Here is a 22,888-nt window from a genome sequence, read left to right as displayed (position 1 = left end):
GCTCTGAGGGCAGCCACCGTGCCCGTCACACCCAGGACGTGGCCAGCCTCCCTCCGCGCGCGCGCTGGGCTGTGGCCCACCCCCCGTGATGAAGCACGAGTCCGCTCTCTGAGCGCCAAGCCTCCCTCCACGAGAATGAAGCAGAGCGCAAGTGCCCTGCACTCAGCACCCGTATTACTGGAAAAGGAAAGTTTCTTGGCAGAACGCAGACGTCAGCACAACGAATGACGAACGAACACCCGGACTGAAAGGTGACTTACTTCCTCCGAGTAGTGATCTGAGGGAAGAGGCGGGTAGTCGCACTGCTCTATCTTCTTACACAGCGAGTACAGGTTCATTTTGTCACCGTAGAACGGACTCTGGAGCGCGGCCATCTGTAAAATGCTCCCAGTGAGACTGACACAGTTACAGGTTAGCTTTGCAGGCGACCTCACAAGACTCTTGCACGGGGGTGGAGTAAGCAGAGGCTGTAAATGAAGCCACCCAGGCACTTTGACTCTTGCCAAAATCCTTTGCAGAGAATTATTTAGCAAGTCCTAGAAATCTTACTTAAATTTTTGGTTATTATTTTCAGCATTTAAACTTCCCTAAAAGGCAGAAATGATTAGCATGTAATTATTCATATATATATATATGCCACATAAAACAGCGTTAAGAAAAAGAACATAAAATAACTTAAAACTCTTTGTAAATATAATGCCATAAAGACAGCTAATTTACTTCATGACTCAACAGGCATCAACGGTCTACATCAAGCAGATAGTGGTCGAAATACAACAAAAATGAAACTTAAGGTAAAACTGAATTACCATCTAGCAATGCTTTAGGACCAGAATGCACAGCATTTTAGGTTGCACGATAGTTTCCATCTGCAGGGAAAGGTTATTTTGAGTGGAAAAAAAAAGTCTCCTCAATCTGAATGTCGTAACTGATCCTCAAGCAGTTCATAAAAGCATGAGGACTCCTCTCCTCTGACGGGGTCGCAGAAGCACGAACTGTGCGCCAAGGTTTTACAAGTCATGGCCGCTACTTGGAGGCGCATCCAAATGAGATTTTTACGCAGAAAAAGACGACTCAAAGGGTGAACCAATTTAAAAAGGACATTATTGAATTTAACTTTAAGACCAGGTTCTAACCTGACATTTAAAGTGCGAGCAAGGACTGTAGGAAGCCGGGTTACAAACTAAAAATTCAATTTAAAATGTTCGCCTCCTGTTCGAACCTTCTGAACCTCTGAACTGCGGCAGCCAGGATACCGCACAGAGCGCAGGGCTGCCCCAAGTCAGTCACCCTTTTCTACATGTGCTAATAAGTCTGATTTTGGAAGGACAATGTGTACATCCCCAGACAGGCCGCGCGCGTGTGAAACACGCCGGCCGTGCTGTGCTCCACAGCAGGTGCCGGCGGCGGGGATGGGACCAGCTGAAAACGCTCTCATCTGTCTGGCGGCTCCCGCCTGGGCTTAACTCCTTCCCGGCCTGGACGGGAGCCGGCCCTGCAGGGGACGCACCTCGCACCAACCGCCTCAGGACCAGGTGCTCCCCACGAAGAGAAAAGGGCAAAAAACAGTGTCCATGTCCCTAAACATACAAAGCACTCCATCTGCAAGGAAATTTCTAGAAGAGAAGCTCCAATGATGATGACCATGGCTTTTTGCTTTTTTTTTTTTTTTTTTTGGTTAAAATGGGAGGACACTTTAGGATGAAATAGGATCTTTAAAATGCCACCCTGAAATATAGGCTGTGTATGTAAATGACAGTCTCCATGTTTGCAGAAACCCTAAGTAAACGTGCATATATTCATTATCGTGTGCCAGGAGTTCATTACAGCACTTTTGTCTCAATACTGCAGAGCGTTAAAAAAAAATCCGAACGTCCCCTAAGGAGTTAAACAGGAATAGTATATTTTCATGCATCTCCTGCTTTTGACAGATGAAAAATGTCAACTGTCCTGTTTTTATTTTCAAGCTTTTGCACTATTCATCTGGTTCATTAGTGCATCTCGACGCTGCCCCTGACAGCTGCTCGCCCTCTCCTCCCAGCAGCTGAATTTTTCAGGCTAATTTGATCCTCCACACTGAGACGATCGCTAGAATGATTGACTTGCTCCCTGACCTCCAGGGTCCGACTCTCCTGATTAGTATTCTGGGGGTGTCGGAGGGACGAAAGCCCACTGTCTGTCTTCGGGGCTGGTGGCAGCTCTCTTTTTTTTTGAACTGTAAGCCACCAACCTACAACCCTGGAAGGATGCAATTGCTGCACTGAACAATAAAGGAAATGTGTAAAACCTACTTTTCCATGTAAAGGTCCGTGTAGCCAAAGCACAGCATCTTGATTTTAATTAGTAAAGTCTACTTTGTTGCATATCAATTAAAACTGTACTGCTAGGTTTTTTTTTTTTTGAGGTTTCAGGAATATTTGAAAGTCTAATTTTCTGAGTTAAAAATACGTTTTCAAAAAGGGCTTCCCACTCTTCTGTTGTTAGCAGTAAATTCTTAGTGGGATACAATATAACATACCTATGTGACGCTGTGGCCAGTTTTTTAAAGCTAAATTACTGGGCATTTTTATTAATATTATACTAAGACATAACCAGAAGGAGATACAACATCGAGGTAAATTAAAGCTTTAGACAGCCAATTGTTTAAAGCTAAATTACTGAGTATTTTGATTAACATTATACTAAAACATAACTGGAAGGAGACATAACATCGAGGTAAATTAAATCCTGAGAAATTCTAGTTCTTCCAAATGACTTGCATGGAGGAACTGAAAAAATGCATTGAGATGAAAACTAATATTAACATATTAAATATTTTTAACTCAAAGTCATCCACAACACATAAAATGCATGAATGTAGGCATGTCCAAAGAAATAATTTTTATTTTGGTGATCATTTTAAGTATACACAGAAATGGGACACTGCTTCTCAAAAGCAATTCAGAATGTGAAGAGTTATTTCAGTTCTGACATGGGAGTCTCTTGGTCCTAAAAGAATTATGCAAACTTCCACCAAAACACTATTTCTTCAACTGAACTTTTTTTAATTGACAAATTTGATCTCGCTAGTGGAAACCAATGTGCTGCTCACTTGTAGGTGTTTAAAGGGAAGATGTTGCTTTGACAATATTAGACTATGGCCTGAAGGGGTCTAAGGTTACCTAAACAGATACAAAATATTTTAAATGTACAAAGTGACTTTTAAACATTATAGTAACTTAATCAAATCAGTTCAACACTGTACCAAATTATCAACAGAATATAATACAGTGAGCATAAATCTCTTTTAATCTCATGTGCATACATACAAACGTGTATTTTGTTATATCACTAATTCATAACTTTTCTTAATAAAAATTATACTAGGGATGTTGTTTAAGAACACTTAAAAAAATCCTTTCTTTTTAAGTGGCCATTAGTTACTTCAGTAGGAAGAACAAAATAAACAATCTCAGATTCCTTAAATTAAGGAAATTTGAACCTGCAATCAGTAAAATAATAATTAAAGATTATGATATACATTTTAAAAAACCCTCTGTACTTGTGGAAAAATGAAAATAGATGATCTCATCGTGCATTTCATTTAAGTCAAGAAGACAAGGAACACAAAGCACAGAGCAAGGAGTACAATGGTCCCCTCCTGTCCACTTCAGACTTCCTTTGTATACATTAAACTGTGAAAATGACTCCATGTATTATTTTCCTTCACTTTATTTCATTAAAAGAGTTACTGAGAGGTAGGCTAATTTTTAGTTAACAGCTTTGACCAAAAGCCTACATTCCTAGGAAAATTACCATTCGATTAAAGAATAAAATCACAGAAGTCACTAGCTCGCATGTTGTCTGACACCACTGCTCTGTAACATGAACATAAAAGGTGCTCAGCACAGGCCTCTCCTCACCCAAACCACAGCGCTGTGGTATCTGCTAGAGGATCTCCCTGCACAATTCTGTCTTCCTCTGATGCATTATCACCAGCAGAACAGGGGAGAGAGAGCATTTCACTGAGCGTTACCCACACAAATTGTTACTCACGGAAACTAAGTGAAAACCGAGAAGAATTATCTGTTTACAAACTATCCTTAAAGCTGAACTACTCTATGTAAAAGTGAAAAAAAAACTGATAAAGGTATTTACTATGCTTTCATATTTTAAATTCCATTATACCTTTCCTGCTACACATGGCATTTTTTTAAATACATGTATATTTTTATAAATAAGATTATGCAGAAAACATTAACATAACATTTAAACAATAAAACTCATCAAAAGGAAACAGTCGAGAATACATTACAGGAAGCAAATGCAGAAATGCGTAGTTACTATATTGCCTCAGAGAAACAGTTACGAAGTCAGTGAATGAACTCTTCACAAGTAAAAAGCTAATTCATCATAATTAAAAAGCTTAAACATCATCCAGAAAAAACCAAGTGTGTGCTAAAAGGACAGGGGAACGTAGCCCAGCACGTACGGTCACCACCCTGAACGGGCCCCGCTAGCACTACCCACCTCATACAGCAGACAGCCCAGCGACCAGATGTCGGACTTGAAGTTGTACCCATTCTCATGTATCCTCTCTGGAGACATGTAATAAGGTGTCCCCACTGCAAAATACAAACCAAAGGAAACGGGAGGAGTGAAAAAATGAAGCTGCAGCTGTGATAAGAAATTGCATACAAAATCCTCGATTAACAAATGTCATCAAAACAATGCATTAGGATAAGAAGACTGTTTTGGGGGAATACTCAAAACTTCAAAATTTCCTCTTCACTCCATGACCCTAAACCAGCATATTACATCTATCCCCACATTAAAAAAGGGTGCAGAGGGTTAAACTTTATTTGCTTTTGATCAATTCGGGGAGAATTGAGGGAACACAACTAAAGAAAAAAAAATAAAAGGAATTCTAACAAGAAAACCTACTGAATGATTCACATTGGTTTCATTTCTTAATGTTTTAAAACATGGCTTGCATATCCCAAATAATTAAGCATGATAATATAGTAACTTATTTAAAAATAAATATTAATACATAACAATTGGGTGGCGTGTATATAAATAAATTATTAACTTTTACAGAAACATCCCTTAGAACATGGCTGTGACTTATGATTAGAAACGATAAAATCATTAGCCTTCAGTACTTTACTTACTCCCACTTTAGAGAGGATAAGACAGACTTTTGCACATCAGAGGTTTATATAATAACATGTATGAAAGGTCACGGCCATCTCTAGAAAAATGAGGCTCTTACCACTGAGACCTGCATAGAGAGACACCCTGGATAATTTTTGGTCTTGTTTGAGTTGAAGTGTGAATACTTTTTTCTCTTTTTTAATGACCATTTTAGAAAATGCTAACATAATGTGGTAAGTGCTGATACAATACATTAGTATGTATTAAGTATGTTAAAATAAATAAGACATATACATTATATGTTGAAGTCAACATTTAGTTGACTTTCAAAGTGAGTATCTTTAATTTCAAACTTGGATGGCTGTTATTTCACTGTTATTAGCCTAAGGGTTTTTGCTAAACAGAAATTAAAGTTTGAGAACAATATTCAGAAATTTTACTTGCTTGAGGCAACAGCTACCAAAACTAGGCTGCTAGTCACAGGGAAAAGCACACTTTTCTTTTTCTATTATTTTCCAAGAACCCCCTGGGTGTTTACAGTAAATCTTAATGAGACTGCAACTCAGGATGCTGCACCGGGCTGTCTGCTCAGAGGCAACAGGAAGAGGCATGCCAACCAGCACAGCGGCATCCTCCGAGGCAGGGGTCTCCCTTCCAAAAGAAAGAACTTACAACCCAATGGCTGCACGTGGAATGTGCACGGGGCCAAAAGCTGACCCATCATGAACCATCTACTCACAAGAAATCCTGCCTATCCTGGAACCCATTCTTGCTAATAACGATGGTCCTAGTCAGAGCGGATGAAGGGAGGTATGTGTGAAAGTGAAGAAGTGGAAAAGTATGTGAAGAGGCGGATAAAGGGGATTTAAGTAAAGCGTGGGTAGGACATTAATGAGACAAACTCGAAGAAATAAATAACGTAACTGCAGCAGCTCCTCTGAAGACAAAGGAGTCAATTTGCCAACTTCTCTCAGGGTGAGAAAGGCCAAGAAACTTTTAGAAACAGCTGGGTTTAAAGAATCTGCATGATTACCGGGTCAAACAAGCACAGCCCCCCGACCCTGGGAGGCGCGAGTCCTCTCACGTGCGGGTCTCCCGGCGGCACGGATTACTGGGAGTACTGAAGGCGCTCTCAGCCGGAGAGCAGGGCTCTGCCCCGGCTCCTGGTTTCAGGACATAAAGCCAGCGACTGGCATTGAGGGATGTGCAGAGAGCGGCTTCGCGGAATCCACAGGGGGCAGCTGAAAACACTGAGGCTTGAAGGTTCAGAGTTTACCAAAAGCAAAGGTAATTTTAACCAGTAGCTCTGGGAAACCTGCTGATACATTAGGGGTTTGATGTGAGTGTGAAAGATTGATGATAGGGAAAAAGAAGAACAAATGCTAGCATTTTACAGAGATTAGCCCTAGCATCGCACCTTAACTGCCATAGGAACCCGACTGGCTGCCGCCGCCCGCAAGCAAAGGAGCCAGAGAAACAGGATGATGAGGAATCCACCAAACTAAACTTAAACGTGAAAAATTCAGTGTACAAAAGGGCCTCTTGTAGAAGCTGCTGGAGGTCAGGACAGAAAGTTACTGAGTTAACTGCCGCTTTCAACTCACGTGCTGGTTTTGCTTCATATTATAAACAACAAACGTCTTTATGCTGAATATGTGTGTTTCAGTACTTAAATTATGTATACCTCGCATATATATTAAAATGTAAATCTGAGTATGCTACTCACCTCATTGACCGACACGTGTCCAAGAGTCACCATGTGGGAGAGGAGAAAGTGTGCGTCCTGCACTGCGATTACTGATCAGGCATGGGGGGTCCCGCTGCCACACCCCCCGCCCCCCGAAGTGCGCCTCCATCAGGACACGGCTGGGCTCTGACTGACACCGAGCACAGGCTGAGCCCCTCCCGGCCCGGCCCATCCTGTCCCCTCTCTACCAGCAGAGTCCGCAAAGTTTAAATGCTCAGGAAAATGTGAGACACATTTAAAAGCAGTGATACGTGTTCCACATTTCAAACTTGATGAATATATAATTATTTCCTAAAAATCTTTTTTTTCTAATTCATGACATCTGTGTCTGTTATCGCTGCTGCCTCAAGGACGCTGTGACTACTTTTAACAGCTGTACCAGAAAAGGGAGAGCTGTGGAGTGACCCGATCAGACACAAAACTGATCACGCCAGTCGCTAGGCGCTGAGGAGCTCAGGACCGTGGGGCGCGTGATTCTGCTAATGTTTCAAGATTTGGGGCTGCAGGTAAAATAGGAATATATTTTACTACAGTAGATACTTCTGTCATTTTAACCTCCTGACATGAATAAAAGTGAGTAAGAAATGGGTGGTAACATTATAAAAACCAGAGAGAGGCTGATACTAGGGGAAAACTGTTAACAATTGAAAATGCTACCTGATTTTTCTTTAAAATATAAGACAGTCATTCAAATACCAAAAAAATTTTCATCACATTAACAGACTCACTCTAGCTCTACGAGAAATGTTTTACACGAGATGTACTCTATTAACAACGATTGCATTCCAAAATTTATCCTGAACAAAAGGAAGACTGGTTTTTGCAAGTTCTACAATGTGTGTAAGAGAGCCAAAAAATTCTGGTAACCAGAACAACTTACATACAGACTTCTCCTTATAGTTTAGGTAAACATTTAGGACTGCAATTTCTGCAAAGACTTGAATGAGAACAAAAATAGAATCACCAAGCATCTTTTTCTATGGTTAGATATGGCTTGCTATTTTTATTTTGTTTTGTTTTCTTAAGGAAGGAAGGAAGGGCAAAAATTGGTCAAAGATCAGGAAGCCCCTTTCACATCTTACCTTCCCACCAGCTACGAGGACCATTTAACTTCTATTCACTTTCCTCATCTGTAAGACACGGTGGTACGATCATTTCTAAGATCTCTCTGCTTTAAAATTTGAAAGCCCTACAGATGCCCACATGGAAAGTAAAATAGAAAAAAGTAATACAGTTCCTGTTTTAAACCTAGGACAGATGAATAAAATGTTTTAAGTCAGAGGGTACAAACAAGCAAATTTAGTTTAGCAATGTTGCTTCTTTCCCTTAGAACAAACTACAGAAAAGAAAGCTTTGAACGCTCCTTACTGAGAAAGCTGAAAGGACTTCATTTATTTTAAAACTCAGTTTGATTAAAAAAAAAAAGAAACACACACACACACACACACACACACACACACAACTTCAGGGAACAGGAATTCATTTTCATTCTTTCCTCATACTCTTAAGTCAGCCCAGAAATTATGTCGGAGACTAACGGAGAGAGGCCAAGTTTACTTAATTGAAAGGAGTGTTATCCAAGGTCGATATGGAATGGCTGAGTGGTAGATCAATATGTCTTCCATGAAAGACATTTATTAAGTACATTTTCCTTTGTTTAAGTGTAACTGCTAACATGTAAACCCCAGGAAACGTCGCCGACCCTGCTACCCTACCCGGGCCTGGGCTCGGTGTGCTACTCGCGCCGTCCTGCTGACCCTGCGCCCGCGCTGAGCAGGCCCGTCCCGGGGCAGACCGCCAGGGTGCTGGGGGGCAGGCGTAGACAGGTGAGCCCCGTCCCCCTGGGGCTAGTGAAACGGGCACTGTTGTGAGATAGCTCTTAGCCTCTTTGGAGAGGAGGCATAAGGAAGTCAGGAAACTTGCCAAAGATCACAAAACTAGTAAGGTGTGGACCTAGAGTTCAGAGCGGGGAGTTCTGGCCCTTGTATTTAAGGAGACATTTATTTCATTAATTGTGGCCACTGTGAAATAGGACGGGAAAAAAGAAACCTGTGTCTTTCCAAATTAAGAGGCAGAGAACTCTTCCAAAACTCCCGATGTACAGATGAAAGGCTGGGAGTGAGGTCAGGGTCCCATGGACTACATGTAAAACTCATGCCACGCTGCAGCCACTCGGCTTTAAATACATACTTGTTGTGGTAGTCGAGAGGTTGAATGTGCAGAGTTTACAATTAGATAACAGCTTCTTCCCAGAACGATTATTTAAGTCAAGAAAGGACTGAAAGTTAAAAATAAATCAGCAAAAGCGGCCGTTAATACTGACCAGACATACGCTGCCTTCCTGGCTCCAAACCAGGCTGAGCCCTGCAGGGGCACCAGCCCGAGGAAGCCCCACAGAGAGGTGCTGGGGAAGGAGTGGGAAAACCAGTGTGTGACCGCAGGTGGCACTGGGCTCCAAACATCAGACTGTTTTAAGGCCTGGTTCAAGGACACTAATTTTCCAAGTTGCAATCCGAGGATACAGCACACTTGGAAGTGGTGTGGGGAACACGGATCGTGCCCTCGGGAGAGCCAAGTGTAAAAGCTCTGATGCTGGTCCGCACGGCGGCCGTGGGGGCGCTCCGCTGGCCGTCCCAGGAAACCCAACGGCCACTGTCTCACCGCGAGGGAGAGAGAGGAGGCAAACAACCCTACAACGGAAACAAGAACAGCAGCACCGTTTCCCCCTAAAGGGGCTTCAGACCCTGCCCAGCACGAGGTCGGCATGAGAACGCGCCGGCCAGCTCCGTGTAAAATCTACTCCATCTGCCGCAGCAATGACTACACTCACACGCAAAAGGAAAACTCCATCTCTGCTCTTCGGGGAGACATTATGAAAGCCAGTAAAATACCACAGTAGAATGTGATTAAGCTGGTTTTTTTTCTTTTTACTGGAGAGTGCAGTCAGACAGGAAACATTTTACTGTACATAATAAATGCAACTTTGGTGCACACAGACTTGCCTGAATAGCAGGTAACTGCCCCGAAGCACGCACAGACACCGCAGTCGTGTACCGTGCGGCTGTGTTTAACGGCACTTTAATTCTTCTGATTAAGTTTTTTTAGGATTATCTTTTATCTCCTCGTACATTCCAGTCCACGAGGAGTGAGCCACACAGAAGCAGGATTAGTACTAAGGAGACACGTCCCTTGAAGATTAAACACACTTTTGCAAATAATTTAAAAAAATACAGAACTGTTAATAAACTAACAGTAATGACTGAAACCGACTTGCTTGTACTATGCTGAGTGTGGCAGTTTCTCCTTTGAAAAGTATATGTGCACCACCTGTGAAGGTCCGTGACAATACTGTGACATTTTAACGTCAAAACATCTGTCTGAAAAAGAAAGTGCTCAATTTCTGTAATGTAAGTGTCCACTAAAGCCTCTGACTTTTAAACCATTTCACCTTCCCAGGCTGCAGAGAGGGAATGGCAGGCCCTCTGCCAAGTGTACCCCGGCGCAGTGGGCGGGCCTGGGCCCTCACGACCTCTGCCCCTGCTGTGTGTTATGCTGTGTTACGTCCCGCGGCAAAGGGGCTTTGTGGATGGAGGGTAACAGACCTCGCAATGGGGGGTTACCTGGATTAGCAGTGAGAGATGCGGTGGCAGGAACGGGGGAGGCGCCGAGTGACAGTGCTGGCCTTGAGGACTCAGGAAGGAGGCAAAAGCCAAGCCAAGAGGGCAGCTTCTAGGAGCTGAGAAGTGTCCTCAGCCGCCACAGGAAGGGAGCAGGGGCCCCAGCCTGACCACACCAAGGACCTGGATTCTGCAGCAACCTGATGTCTCCCCTTGAAGCTCCAGAAAAAGCCCAGTTCTGCAGATGCCTTGATTTTAGCCTGGTGAGAGCCATGGTGGGATTGTGACCCACAGCACGACTAAAATAATAGATTCTGTTCTTCTAAGCCACCACATTTGTGGGAACTTGCTAGGGCAGCAATAGGAAACCGGTACAAATGTGCTGATGATTCACGCATCACGCGGAGAGCAGAACGTGGGAGCCCACGGGCGGAGCCAGGCGCTGGGGGATGGCTCGCAGCAGGCTCCACGCTGAGAGCTCACTGGCAGTTCTGGCAAGGGATGTGGTGCACTCTTTGAGGGTTTTTTTTGTGGGGGGGGACTAGTACTTTTACCGTAAGTAGAATAAATTGATGATGGTCTTTTGTAGTTTAAACGAGCTCTCGTTGTTCTCTGATAAGGACTCTGAACTGGGAAACTGTAACCACCTGCAAGACTCAGACACAGAACAGAACACAGTTCAGGTGCTACACGGCACTAAGCCCATCGCCGGTGCTCGATGTTTGTAAGCAGTAATTTTCACTATAAAAGTTTTAAACTGTTTACAACAAGGTCCCCATCGTGAGCACACCCAGGAGGGAGAGTGACAGACCACCGATCAAGAGGAGACCACCAGGGACCGGTGCTCTGCAGCACCTCATGAGTCTTTCTGGATTTCAAAATAATCTCTGCTCAGCATTTCCTGACTTAGAATGACAGACATTCCCTGAGCTATATACGGCCCTCTCTTCCTTCACCACCACGAGGTCCCACAAGGTGCCATCAAGGGGCACAATTACCCTTCAGGTGCAACAGCTACAAATATGTCACAAAGATAAACAAGCAGAGAAAGAAGAACTAATGGGCACTTTCCCTTTATCGCACGGCCATGGACAAGGCTCACACTCACCCTTTCTGGTTCTCCCCTTCCTAGACCTGTGGGAGGGTTACTCTCTCCACCCCGTAAGATGGGCCTGGCCACAAGACTTGTTTTGGCCAAGAAAATGTGAAGGAAGTCATCTGTGTTACACTGGCCGGAAAGGTTTCACCAAGAGCCCGAAAGTGATTCTCCACGATCTCTCCCCCGCGGGAGCTCACAAGAATGCATGCAGACGTACAGATCGCACAGGCTGACACTGCTGAAGTGCCAGCGACCACCTGGACGGGGGCAGCCACCCTGGACCCACGTGAGGACCACAGCTGGCTCCGGGTCAGCAGGGAGACACCGTGCGTCAGCGCTGAGCAAGGGGGTGCTGCCGCTGCCTCTTCCCGCTGCATGACCTAACCCATACTCGCTGACGTAGCTGGCTGGCTCCATTCTCGGGGGTGGGGGGAGCCTGTCTCTAAGGCCGTTCATTTAATCAGTAGGCACTGAGCATCTACGACGTGCAACACCCTCCCCTAGGCATCTGGGACACTTCGGGGAACCGAAAACATGAAGATCCCTGTCCTCACGCAGCTGACACACAGCTGAGGGAGACAGACCCAGTGCTAAGCGTAACAAGCAAGCTACATAGCACATCCAAAACAGTGAGTTGTAAGGCTAAAGATGAAGCATTAAAACTAGGACATGGATCAGGAATTCTAGGGTTGGAATCCCACGTGCCTGGCTTGCGTCTGACCAGCGGAACTGGCCAGAGAGCAAGTTAGGAGGGTGTCTGAAAACAGGGAAATCTGTCTTCAGGTAAGTGGAACGGCATGAAAGGACTGTAAACACAGACTAACGTCTTCCAAACTGCAGGTTATAACCCATTAATGAGTTGTGAAATCAATTTAGTGGGTTGCGAATAACATTATTTTTAGTAACGGGAAACAGGACAGAACAGGCAGTATGAGAAAGCACTGCAGCTGTAACAGGGACACCGTCACACGGGGCTTCTGCTTCGGTCTCACACGGCGACACTCCCGTGGGTCCAGTCAAGAAACCTGAGAGCCACTTATCTTGACTGTCAAAAAGCTTGATTCAAGGGAGATTCACCTTCATCATAAATTTTAAAGACATAGATATCTACATATAACACATTTTCTAATATCTGCTACGTTTATAAGGTTGACAAACAATATGCAAGGGAACAGCGCAAATCACAGGGATCCGCATTATCCTACAGTCAGCCTCCCAGCCGCGCCTGCGACCAAATCAGCACAAACGCACTGAAGGAGGACCTGATTAACACAAGCGCCTGTAGAAAACAAGAGGGGAGGGACAAACACCAAGGAACCGCCTAGATCCCAGATCTCAGACAGGGATAAACTCTGTGGCTGATGAGCAACTGGGCTCAGTTCCACGCAGCACGCCCTAAAGGCCGTTTAAGAGCAGAAGAGGGAAGTCCCAGGACTGAGCAGCACCGGAGGAGAGCAGACAACGCTGGGTGTGAAGACCCCCCAGGGCGACAGAGGCTGGCTCTGCCTTCAGCACACAGACCCGTCGTCATGACAACCCCGCACAGCCGGCCCCAGCACCCGGAGCGAGGGTGAGCTCCTCCCACCCTGGGCGGGGCGCGCCCTCCCCCGCCCCTTCACACCTCCTGCACCGAGCTCATCCCGCAGCCGCAGCCGCCCGCGGTACAAACTGCTGCTGGTGCCGGGAGTGTTCCCCCGTCCTTTCGCATCCTGCCAATCTTCAGACACCACCTCGTCACAAGGGCGTCGTCCACAACCCTTTCGAGCATACTTCCCGCAAGTCACCCTACTTCTGTGTTTGTTTTTCACAACCCACTCCCTCCCCGCAGACGGCGAGACCCACGAGGACGAGGCCTGTCCCACTCAGCCACACTCCTGGTCCTCGGAGCAGCACCTGCGCTACAGAGGCACTAAAACTATTGTTTTGAATGAATCAACTCAGGTATTTTAACAGAATAAATAAAATCGCACACGAACTCCCTCTCCTCTTCCCTTTTCTTTCTCTGTATCTCCCCCAACCCCCTCCACTGTCATGTTAACACAAGCAATCTAACATTTACACAGCACGCTGCAGTGTTCAGAAAGCACCTTCACAGCCGTTTTATTATCCGGTTCGGGACCGGTTAGAGGTTAACGGACAACTTAGGATGGCGATTACTCACATTTCTATTTTTAGAAACATGGAAACTGAACCTTAGAAAAGTCAGTAAATGGCTTGATCAAGGTCCTCCAGAAGAATGGGCATAAAATCCAAGCACCCCCCCTTCTCTCCAGTCTTCTGTCTCACATTCCAGAAAGGAAAAGGCAAACCATGGAGGCACACAACGAGGTGGGAGTGTGTCGTCAAGGACCAGAGTGGGTCAGAGGACACTGGTGCCAAGAGGACCCTGGATGCTGAGCCAGGACTTTGCATGACAGCCTTTAGGCAACAGGGAACCATCAAAGATTTGGAGCAAGTAATAAAATCAGATAATGCTTTTAGGAAGGAAAGTCTGCTGGGAATAAACAGAACTGATTAAAAAAGAGGATATTAGAAACCAGGGAGGGTAGTTTCCTAGTGGAAACATGAAGCAGTTATGGATTACCAAGGAGGACAGAAGAGCTGCCAGAGAGGCTGGGAGGCCAAGTGTGCGGCAGGGACGGAAGAGACACCAAAGGCCTCTGCACCGAGCTCATCCCGCAGCATCAGAAGTGAACATGGCTGGAACATCCCACAACATCAGGTTTAGCACATGTAACTTTAACCCTGAATTCAAAGACTTACTATCATCCTGTGTTAACATACTTTTAAGTATAACACTGGTTCTGAAAACTGATTGGAAATACAACCACCTATACAACTTTATTAGCTACAGAAAATGCGACAGAGCTGGAGATTTTATTCCATGCTGACATGTTATCATGGAATCAAATGATACGAGTAAGAGATACAAACTGAACAGACAACTGAAAAATTCAAAGACTTGCCAATCTCTTGAGGAATGTTAAATATGAAAAATTTTGGAAGCATGTGCTTCTTACTGATGATCAAGTGAATCAAAGTAAGTGGAAATAAGTGGAAAAATCTCCGATTTTTGAACAAAAAATGTATTTTGGAATAAACAAAGTATAAATGCATAAATACAAGATATTTTAACAATCCGAGGTATTTTTGCCTTTTTGAATTAAATTCCTGAAAAAATTTCCTTTACAAAAGTAAATGAAATTTGGCTCCAGGACAGACCTCATTTAAAGTCAACTTATTCGAATTCTCCTTTATGAACTACTAGCGGCCTCACTTATTTGTAGTTTCACTAATATTTAGGGCTACACTGTGAATAATCATGCTCTATGGGTTTTATCTACAGCGAAATCACAAAAACATCAACATGCAATAAAACATATGGTTTATCATATTTTCTGTGAGCAAAATAAATGTGTACAGGTGGCCACATTTTCAAGCACTTTTGGAACCAACTCTTGAAAACAATCTTTTATTTTTTTAAATTGAAGTATAGTTGATTTATATTAGTTTCAGGTGTATAGCAAAGTGATTCAATATTTGTACTGATTATATTTCATTTAATATTATTACACAATAATGGCTAACTTTCCCTGTGTTGTAGCGTATATCCTTATTGCTTAAGCCAATATTCTAAATTTGCTCTTAAAACTAAAAAATATACATCAGTAACACAAGAGAGTAACAATTCTCTAAAAGTAAAAATTAGGGTCAAGTTGTCAACAAGTGTAAGTCTATGTCAGGATTTCCATCTGTTTATTTTACACATATTCTTTGTTAGCAAAGATCTTTTCCTGATCCTTCTACATAGCATTTTTACTGGGTTCAGACAGCCTTGGTTGGCTACACTTCAGACTTTAATTCCTGATGTTCAATGTACTTTGTTTAGTGAACGTCAGTCTCAAATCATCAAAATCTTTACTTTGCAGAGAAGACAGGCACGATTAAGAGAAGTTTTCTTATGTAAGCACATTTTTCTCAAAATAATATGGAAAACAAAAACGCTTGTGAAAGAAATTATTTTCCTATTGATTCACTCATCAGAGAAACAGTCTTGCTGCCACATCCTCGCTGGCTGTACCACAGGTTTGTCTCAGGATGTCCTGCCATCACAACATCCCCATTTACTCGTGTGTGTGTGTGTATGTGTGTTATGTGTATATAACTACAAGACCCTCAGTGAATTGATTCAGATTAACACTGACATTATAAATTCTTAATGAATTATTAAATCTACAGCACATAATTTGGGCTACCACAGCACCTCAATCTGGGGGTGGGTATACATTTGTAAACCCCGTTGAGAACATTCATAAGAGGCAGTGGCAGGCGAGCTGAAGAAGCCAATTTCCAAAACTGTTCAAGTCTGGGTTCCACACAATATGCTGGATCCTTAGGGTCAGGGGACCCGGTACACTCAGAGCGACAGTCTGCACAGCACCTGTGACCCACACATATGCGTGTGCAGGAGCCTGCTTCATGCAGCTGTGCCTGTGCGCACGCGTGTATGTGTAACCTAGCATTTCTAAGCAGACTCATGACAGGTGCTGTGAGGACATTCCGTTCGGGTGAGTAACAAAGTGAAACGTGTTATCTCTCCTAATGATGAATGGCACTGGCTTGGAACAGTCTACGGTTTTCCCCACAGAAACCCTCTCCTATTTGCACTGTAAGAGGTGGACCTTCCAAACATTAAAACTTTACTAAAGTGCTCTGCAAATTTATGCATTTCTTAAGGCATTTCATACCAAATTTTATCCAGAAAAAACTGTAACGCTCTGTAAGAATAAATGTAAAGTGAAAGAAGAAATAAAAACAGTATTACTTGGTTATCAGTTGAAATTATATTTTCTTAAAAGTACTTGACAAAATTTAAAACTCAGTGTAAAAGGTGAAGTACTATCTTTCCACCACTCCTTAACCTAGGATCCACTATTTTGTCATTCAGTAAACACTGATTTCTTGATTAGGTGCCTACTTACTGTTCTAGACATATTTAGAATTAAATGACAGGTTTAAGGCCACACAGAACCTTAGTAATAAAGCTATAAAATCTTTAAAAATGTCTAGTCAATTCATTCAGATGCTTGTTCTACTATTTTGTTATTTAGTGCAACTTACTTATTCCTTATCAGGCCATTCAAATTTTTTTTATTTTGCATTTAAAAACAATAATTTTACCCCTCAAATGAACTGTTTTCAGTGAAATTATAACACCAAAAATAGGGCACCATTAAATTAAAGCCAACTTACTTTTAGCTTAACTCTTATTTTATTTTGGCTGTTACCATTTTGTCTGTCTTATATTTACAAGGAGAAAATATGGTTTGAAGAGTTTTAAGGAAGCTCTATCACTGGCTATAAGTGATTAAATTTAAAAAATTATTTCTTCCTAGTAATTTCTGTTGTTTCTAAACTGGACAACTTTCTTTCCATTAATATAATGTTGGAACAGCTGCATTCAGTTCTGTTTTTGGCATAAAGGATGCCGGGACAGCACCAGCTCTAGAATGAATCAAGCACAAGTATCTTCTACTTTGTAATTTGGGGAAATACACTCCTCATTAGCCACCGATCACCTGCAGGTTCCTCCTCCGCAGTCACCACAGCTACGTATGTTACATTTACATTCACAAACTGCTACAGTATGTTGAAATGGTCAGTTTTAATTCAAGATACGGTTTATTCTTCATATAATCTTAATATTACTAAATGTAAAAAAAGAAAAAAAAAAGGACAGATCCATGGCAATAGCTAAAACCTCAATCTGCTCATTAGCATTTTCTCTTGCTAAGTGCCTGCCTGAGGTCAAATGAACAGAAGATCCAACTGTCAGGTGAAGGGACGCATTACACCGGATAGGTTTCAGCTCAGGACCTGATGATAACAGTTTTATTAGAATATAAGAGCAGGTATATAATTGGTACATCCCCTATATTTTTAACCACGGGGGAGGGGGAGGGGGAGGGGGATAGGTAACTGAATGAAATTATATTGTGTCTCTTACCTAAAGAATGTGCAGCTGTGGTTTTGGAGCTAAAAAACCGGCCAAGCCCAAGATCTCCAAGTTTGACCACCCCAGTGGCTGTAATGAACACATTAGCTGGTTTTATATCTGTGAATAAATGGGATCAGGTGAAAGATGATGTCAGTTTAGGTGAAATATTCAAGGGTTTAAAAACCACTTTTCATCACAGAATTTAAAACATATCTTAAAAATGGAAGTCAGTTTGAATTTTGAACCAATTATTTTGAGAAATTTTCATATATCCTAATACTTCTGAGTTCTCAGTCCTCTGACAGAAAACCATCCATCAATGCAGGATTTAAAATGCACCTTGCTTTCCACTTTCAAATACACTTCTGTGAAATTCAAAGTATAAAATAAATCTGTGCCTTTCTTATTATCAATTTTAAATAAGCTATCTTACTAATTAGTGATTTATTGATATGTTTACATAAAATAGAAAATCTTAACTTCATTATTATTTACTTACCAAAATTATGTTATTATTTACTTAGATGACCTTAGAAATTTTAATTGCTTAAATAAATTTAAGCTGAAGTTTTTCACACCCTAAAAATCAACAGATCAATTCCTTCATGATGTAACCTTCATACATTTTGCCCTACCATTTGACTAATACTCAAGAATATATTAAGAGTGAATGCTGATAATTAAAAATCTAAGTAGCTATAATGTATGCTGTTCATAAAAAAAGAAAACCTCTTATGTATATTCAACTGCTTCCTGCATCTATTTTTTTTCCTTTACTAACATAGTAAAAAAAAAAAAAGTCAAACAGAAAAATAACTAATTCTCATTCTTATTTAAAACCAAGCAGGGCTACACTTAAAAGCTTATCATTCTAGTAAAATTACAATTTGGAAATACATTACTTAGGAAAGCACAGTAATATGCAGTGACTGGAAGGCATTTACTCTCAGACGGCCTGGTAACGTGTGTTGTTTAGAACCGCGCTAAGTGGCCCGTGGCTTACTGACTCACCTCGGTGCATGACCCGCCGAGAATGCATGTGCTCCAGCGCGCTGCAGAGCTGGACAAAGTACTTCCAAACGGTTCTTTCAGGAATTAGCCTCTTTTGTTTCTTAAAATGCTGTTCAAAAAATTAAAAATAAGATTTAAAAAACCTAAAATACCTTCACACTAGATTCTGATGTGCAAAAGCCTTAAATCAGAAAAACACCTACTTTTATCTACCTGCCTTCATCTTAAAAACATGAATTTCCACATTGAAATGATTCTAAGATTTTTACCTGACATAATGCTTAAATTTCTCCCAGCATATCTCAAGTTAGCACAGGTCATATCACTACATCTCTGTGATGTCCACCTATTTCAAAACAATTAACATCCATGTAAAATAATTTCTTATCCTAAAAGGAGGAGGTCAAATTTTATTGTAAGAAAAGCCAGAATGAAAAAGTCTAGATCTGAAGATAATTATTTTCATTGCAAGACAGTTCTTCTCTTGACAAAAGGCTTCACTGTGAATTCCTTTTAAATGCTGAACCCTGGTGATATGAAATATCACTTAATTTATTAAAAATTAAACAAATAAAAGGGATTTATGTGAAAAATTTTCATGAATATTCACTGCATATTACAAGTCAAACTTTGCCTTGAATGAATGAAACTAAACTTCATGGAAGAAAAACGTCACAGGAAGACCGGTGCAAAAAGCAGAGCACAGAAAGGCTGCACTGGAGAGGGGTGGCACCTTGTACAAAGGGGAGATACCTCGTACAAAAGGGCGAGACCTAAAATAAACTGCAAAACCAAAGGGCTGTATTCAGGCCTGCTCTCCTACAGGGCACTGGCTGGAAGGGGACACCAGTAATACGCTCATTCAAGAACAACGCTCTTGGCTTCATGAGATCTATAATGATTCTTTACGTAAAAATCATTTTTCAAAAATAAAAATGTAACTGGTTTCCTACTTGGCAAAATTTCTAAATAACCAAAATGAAGTACTGTATCAGATAATTTTAACTTTATTATTGATAGATAGACAGACAGACAGACATATATCAACATTTAAAGATGTGCTTTAATGTGTTTTATCTGCATTTTTGGAAGTTTTACTAATTTGATTTCTGGATTACTGAATATGGTACTTCAGCCATTTCAGCAAAACAACAGGCTCAGTTTCCACCCTCGTGAGCAGGTGAAGGCAGCTGAAAGGGAAACAGAAAGGGGCAGCCTGCTGCCGCCCCTCCTTCATCCCCAGCAAAGGATCAGATCTGCTGTCTCACATGCGCTCAACACACCAAAGGACAAAGCTTTAAGGAAAGATGAGTAACTTTTGGTTAATCTTTACTGTAACACACACTATAGAAATGAATTTACTGGCAATTTCAATGGCTATTATATTAGTAGCAAAAACCAAGTAACAATAAGGTGACCAGGTAATTAAAAAGCAAATCAGGGCTATTACTGAAATGGTGGAAACCTCCCATATCATGTTTCGATATTAAGTCTTATTAATTGCAGGCTGTGTTGGCATCAGTTTTCTTTCTGTGGGGGCAGAGCTGCAAAATCAGCTCTTACACATAATTTTCTCTCAGACTTGGAATGAGTCCAAATCAAGCCTGTCTCTCCCTGACGCTGGATTAGCATATCAGAAGACTGTTTGATGTCAACACAAGATGGGGACCAGGTTGCTTTCCAGTTAAAAATAAATACACCATATCATGTAAGTATCAGACCATGAAAGAAAAATTTTATGCTTTAATACAGATTCTGAAATCATCATAATTATAATTAACTTCACAGTTTAAAGTCCCATCATTAAAAAATAAATCATATATAAAGGAAAGGGCAGAATGAAAAACCTGCCTCAAAATGGAAGTCGTGAACAGGCCAAGATGGCCTGATTGTTTTCATGTCTTCATATTCTTCTCTCAGATTGTTTCTATCAACAAATTAAAGATGGTAACAATAAACTGTATCAATACAAGGCTACCTAGACAGAACACTTGGCAAAATGTAAGTATCCAAATTAGTAACACGTTTCTGAAGAATGATTTTATGAATTTGATTTGATCAAAAGCAGTTTCATTATGTCATTGATAGCTCCCAATATTTTTTATGTGTCTGTTTAAACATATGCTGTTTTCCAACCATCCTTGAGTGGAGGCTTTTTTGAGAAAACCAATGCTTATGATGAGACAAGCCTGTCTGTTCTGATGGTGGCACTGTTGACCATCTCTTAAAAAGAGAATGAACAGGAAAAAGGCAGTGAAAATTTGAATTCTTTTTACTACTGATAAAATGTATGTTAGCACTACAAAGGAGGAAATTTCATAATGCCACAGTATTAAAAAAAAAGAACAACTTTCTCTTAACTTATTCTAATATATACACATCTTTTAAAAGTTAATTATCTAGTCAAGTGACACTACAAAAATCCTATTTTTCTCTGAAAAAAAAAGACAGCCCCACATATTCAGGTCTAGAGTCAGAAAAAAAAAATCTAATGCGAACATATAGAAATAAAAAATATACATTTACTTGTCATGTGATAAGTTTCTAATAAAGCAATAATTTTTTAAAGGTTGGTATCAAAGACTTATGTGAAAAAACATGGGATATGGCATTTTTACTATATATTATAAAATAGAAATTAAACTTTTTACATCTGAAAATAAAATATCTAAAAAGTCATGAAAATGAAGAAATCAGCACTGAGGAATACCTGACCACTTGGACAGAATTTTTATTTAGTCTTCTTTTAAAGTAGGTTCATCTTTTTTCGATGCAAAGCTTCAAGTGTTGTTTATTTTAGAAACATATTTTCTACCTCCATCAACATTATTCAAAAAAAACCTGAACATTATTCACATCACAAAACAGACATAACAAAAAGCTAGCCGATGTACATATAAAATGTATATACAAACATCAGATTATAGCTTATCCTCACTTGTGAAATTCAGCATATCTGGTAAAGCACACGTGCAGGGTCACTGAAGTCGTGTGTATTAATATAGAAGAGGCTAGCTGATGCAAGCTGCTTCCATTCAAAGATTTTTGGAAAATAGTCACATCACTTTTTTTTTTAAATTGTCAAACATCCTCCTACAAATTAAACGCCCAAACCGAATTACACGGTGGATACTGATTATCAAGTACCAGTTTTTGGGCTCAGCTGGGTCGCCTGGTGCCTGAATCTAGACACCTCTACTCCACGCAGAACACATATTTCTCGTCTATGTTTTGCGATTCTGGCATTCCTCCTCCAGAAATCTCGGGAAAAGTGTCAGTGATACTAACTAGCATAAGCTCAGCCACAAAGAGAACAGGAAATTCTGTTTTGTAAATAAGTTTGTCCTTTTTTTTTAGATTTCACATATAAGTGGTATCATCTGTTATTTTTCTATGACTGAAGCATTACGCTGTACATCAGAAATTGACACAACATTGTAAACTGACTATACCTCAATAAATATATACACATATATGCGCACACAAAAAAGAAAATTATCTTGTTTGATTAAAAAATTAATCTCCATAGTGTATCAAAACATTTAAGCCCACAGTTTGATATGTTAATCTTTCAAGAAGAAAGTTTCAGACAAAACATCCAGAACCACCGGGCCGGCTTCATGGGCGTGCAGCCTGGACAGTCACGCAGGAGTGACTTGGTGTGATGCTCTGTTCTGCCATCTAGAAATCCTTCACCATTTGTTCACAAGGGGACCCACAATTATGTAGCTGGTCCTGGGAACCATATACCAAGCATCCTTTGGAAGTGCGCTGCTGTAGTTAAAAACAGAACCAGAAGAACAACAACAAATACAATCCTGGCAGACAAGGCATCTCTGAAGAAGATTAGGAGAAATGGTAATTAAATAATGAGAAATGACGAAGGCAAGGAGAACCGGAGCCGCAGGCACCAGCTGCTCCATCCCTTCCAGACGTCTGACCAGAGGGAGTCGTTCACGTTCAACACGAGGAAACACTTCCTGCTCGGGAGTGCTGGCAAGTGCTTAATGTGCCACACACATAATCCACAGTCACCTTTTAATAGCGGACCTGCTGGTGAGGCTTGACAGGCATGGCTGTGTGACCTTGAACAAATCACTTAATCTTGCTGGGCCTCGGTGTCCTCACTATACTGAGCAGAGTTTGGGGGTGATCTGTGTGGTCCCCACCACTATGGTGCCACCATCTCAGTTATTTGTAATTATGTCTGATGGGCACTATTTTTCACACTTAAAAATAATAAATTTTACTGGCATGTCCTGTCTTTAAATCTCCAGTTA

At 41.4% G+C, this 22,888-nt stretch overlaps 1 protein-coding gene across 8 annotated transcripts in view; it reads right to left on the bottom strand.

Annotated features, from left to right (window-relative positions):
* Positions 1–22,888, bottom strand: part of NEK7 (NIMA related kinase 7) — a 122,413-nt gene that overhangs the window by 15,494 nt on the left and 84,031 nt on the right. For 6 of the 8 annotated variants that reach the window (XM_072948780.1, XM_072948782.1, XM_072948779.1 and 3 more), the window contains 4 exons: positions 18,609–18,717; positions 17,607–17,714; positions 4,510–4,604; positions 261–467 (listed from right to left, as the gene is read on the bottom strand). In XM_072948780.1, coding sequence (XP_072804881.1) covers positions 261–467; positions 4,510–4,604; positions 17,607–17,714; positions 18,609–18,717 — 519 coding nt within the window. The remainder of the gene's footprint in view (positions 1–260; positions 468–4,509; positions 4,605–17,606; positions 17,715–18,608; positions 18,718–22,888) is intronic. The other 2 variants (XM_072948784.1, XM_072948785.1) reach the window with 1 other exon arrangement.

Source organism: Vicugna pacos, chromosome 23 (genome assembly GCF_048564905.1).
Source record: "Vicugna pacos chromosome 23, VicPac4, whole genome shotgun sequence".
Taxonomy (NCBI): Eukaryota; Metazoa; Chordata; class Mammalia; order Artiodactyla; family Camelidae; genus Vicugna; species Vicugna pacos.
This window is presented reverse-complemented; position numbering and strand designations above follow the sequence as displayed.